At 50.1% G+C, this 3,539-nt stretch overlaps 1 protein-coding gene across 1 annotated transcript; it reads right to left on the bottom strand.

Annotated features, from left to right (window-relative positions):
• Positions 1-242: 242 nt before the first annotated feature.
• Positions 243-851, bottom strand: LOC311163810 (uncharacterized protein; the record flags this gene model as incomplete). The annotated part of the gene is made up of 1 exon (XM_084222938.1): positions 243-851. One exon carries the CDS (start codon positions 849-851, stop codon positions 243-245), a length of 609 nt encoding a protein of 202 aa, XP_084079064.1.
• Positions 852-3,539: the final 2,688 nt, after the last annotated feature.

Genomic DNA, 3,539 nt, shown 5'->3' with positions numbered 1-3,539 from the left:
CACTTCACAGCCAAGTCCCATGACTGGTTTGACTCTTCGGGTTCAGGGAGTACAAAACACAACAGGAGCGAGGGGCAAAGGGAGGGAACATCGGGATCCTAAGCCTTGGATAAAGCACAACAAGATCCAAACAGCCCCAGCTCCGACCGGATCAGCTGGAGCAGAGACTGCTTGGAATTCCTAGCTCTCAACTACTACCCTGCATCCTATTTTTCCTTTGGACATTCCTCAGCTTTAAAGGGTTAAAAGGGCCCGTAGTTCCCGTAGCGATACCTGTAGTACCCTCGGGAAAAATAGGGATAATAATTCCTATTGTAGCCTGAGGAATAGGAGCCGCGGTAGAGGCTCCCCAGCCGTGACATCCCACCCCCGCAGGAGGAGCCCCCTCCCATTCCACCCCCGCAGGAGGAGCCCCCTCCCATTCCCCCCCCACAGGAGGAGCCCATTCCTCCCCCTCCAGATCCCATTCCTCCCCCTCCAGACCCCATCCCTCCTCCAGACCCCATCCCTCCTCCAGACCCCATGCCCCCTCCAGACCCCATACCCCCTCCAGACCCCATTCCACCTCCTCCAGACCCCATCCCACCCCCTCCAGACCCCATCCCACCCCCTCCAGACCCCATTCCCCCGCCGATTTCAGGGATGGAGGACCCCACGATGCTCTCGGTGGGGCAGGAGCTGATGATGGGCCCCGGGAATGTCACGACCACGGGCGGGGCGTAGACGATGGCCCGCGAGTCCCCGCAGGCGGCGACGCACGGCTCGCTGCAGGCGTCCACGTAGGGCTGGGCGCACGTCACCTCGCAGGGCGAAGCGCAGCGGGCGCTGAGCAGTTGGCCATAGGAGGACATCGTTCCCGATCCAACCTGGGAGGAGGAGAAGGTCCCAACCCGATGAAGGCACAGCCTGGGAAGGATGGGGGAAGAATTCCTCAGTTCTGGAGTTGTTTGTGGGATTAATTCTTTAAGCGCCGGCTTTTAGAGGTGAAAAATGTCCCCAGGCTTCTCGGTGAGAGAGGGAATCCAGGTGAAGAGAGTGTGTTTTGTCCCTAAGTTCTGAGGGATGAGGCTGAGATATCCAGCAGGAAACGGGAGGGGAATTATACAGGGGGATTATTCCCTTTGGAATTTGCTGGAAAGGGAGCTGGGAATGGGGATTTGCCGGATGGACAGGTGCAGATGTGTGGGATTAAATCATCTGAATAAATGAGTTTGTTGTTAAAAAAAAATTAAAATATTTTTGAAAATCATCATTTCTAAGGCACAATCCGATTTCCCATGAATTGCACCAGTCAAGGGAGAGGAACTGTGGGGAAACGCTTCTGATTCTGTTCCCACTCCTCTCTAGTGCTCCATGGAATCACGGAATGGACCTTAAAGATCCAGTTCCATTCCCTGGCACGGGCAGGGCCACTTTCCATGGACCCCAAACCCTGTCCAACCTGGCCTTGAACAATTCCAGGGATGGGGCTGCCACGGCTTTTCTGGGAATTCCATTCCAGGGCCTCCCCACGCTCACAGGGAAGGATTTCTCCCTAAAATCCCACCCAAACCTCCTGCCCACCAGCGTGAACCCATTCCCCCTTTTCCTTGCACTCCATCCCTTTGAAAAAGTCTCTCCCCAGGTTCCTTTTGGCTCCTTCAGGTCCTGGAAGGCCACAATTGGGTCACCCCAAGGCATCTCTGTAGTTTTGCCCTGTCTCTATTCCCAGAATGAATTCTGGGAAGAACCTCCCTGTCCTTCTCCCACTTCATTCCCTTTCCTGTTCCTTTTGGGAATCAATCCCACCCTGATCGTGGGTTTGGAGTTTATTCATTTCTCCATAAATAAATGCTCAATTCCTAAAAATTCCTCCCATCAACATTTCTACAACTCCCATTCCTCTCCCTCCTTTTTATCCACCTTAATCCCAAGCCCCACTTCCCACGCAAGAACGGGCTTGGAGAATAAACTCTCCCCTGATTTAGGATGGGATATAAAACCTCAGTTCAAAGCTCCCCATAAAATAAATTGCCTCTAATTAGGAGCTGATTCAGTTAAATCCGACTTACCCAGTCAGCGAGGAGCACGAGTCAGCAGAGGCAGCTCCGGGGCCGCCGGTCAGGAGCACTTTTATATCCTGTCATGGAGAAGGGAAATCGGGAGCCACCTTGACGCAACCCCTTGTGAAATGGAATGTTTTCCCTGCTCCTGCCTCCCCTTGTCGCAACTGTTTTGATAACGCCTTAGGATTAGGAGATAATTCCCAGTCCCACACAGGTGCTTCACCCTTCCTGGGCCTTTGCTGGAAATCTCTCCGTCCTGGGGCATGGAGTGGGGGACTTTCCCTAAAAACTGAGGGGGATTTTCCCTGAAATGTTCGTTCTGTGTGTGCGTGGTCACTTTGTGTTCGTGCCATGGGTTTTTATGGAATTTCTGGCTTCTAAATTCCTGGGGTGTGGGATAATCCCCAGGCCTACAGGTGCTTCACCCTTCCAGGACCTTTGTGGGGAATCCCACCATCCACTGAGGGCGATTTGCCCTAAAACAGGTGGGTTTTCCCCAAAATATTCACTTTGTGTTCACCCCATGGGTTTTTATTGAATTTCTGTCCTGGGACATAAATTCCCAGCCCCACAAGGGGATGTGGGATAATCCCCAGGCCTACAGATGCTTCACCCTTCCAGGACCTTTGCTGTAAATCTCTCCATCCACTGAGGGAGATTTGCCCTAAACCAGGGGGATTTCCCCTAAAATATTCATTTTGTGTGTGTGTGGTCACTTTGTGTTCACCCCGTGGGTTTTTACAGAATTTCTGTCCCTGGAGCTGTCCTTTGAACAGAGGATTTCCTTTTCACATTCCAATTTGAGGTGCCAAAGCAATTCCTGGACAAGAGTTCCATCAGAAATTCAGCTAAAAAAGGGCACCTGTCCAGGATTTTATATTTTATAAGCAATTCCTCATGTCAAGGGTTATCCCCTTCGGAATAAACTCCTAAAAAATACAAAAAACCAAGAAGAAATTGAATTTTCCTTTGGGGATCTGTGTTTTAGAGGCCAAGACGAGAAGAGGAATTTAGTTCAGGATTAGAGGACTCAGAGCAAACATCACCTCAAGTTCAGGCCCACAAGTTCAGCTCAAAAAAATCCCCAGGGCCTGGAAAATGCTGGCAATGTGATTTCCACGCTCATATTTACATTAAAAGAAACTTCTCTTCCTTCTCAGTTGTGGTGAAGTATTAAAATGAAAGGAAAACACAGAAACAAAGCCCCAAATAAATTATTTTATTTACATTTCATGGCTCTGGAATCAATCTAATGAGCAGAGGATACACATGAGCAGCACAGAACAGTCTGACTCACTTAATTTGTGGCAATTAAAGGCACCTATTAATTACAGTGATTGACAGCTGAGGCAATTCCAGGAGTTACCAAACCCAATATTTGAAAAAAGTGCGTAAGAACATCGTCCCATTGTCTTGGAGGAGAGGAAATTTTAAAACACAAAACTCCCCCCAAAAAATCCCTGGAGCTTGGTTTCTGGAATTGGGGATTTTCCC

This window comes from Fringilla coelebs (assembly GCF_963513975.1).
Source record: "Fringilla coelebs genome assembly, chromosome: 29".
In the NCBI taxonomy this organism is placed as follows: domain Eukaryota; kingdom Metazoa; phylum Chordata; class Aves; order Passeriformes; family Fringillidae; genus Fringilla; species Fringilla coelebs.
This window is presented reverse-complemented; position numbering and strand designations above follow the sequence as displayed.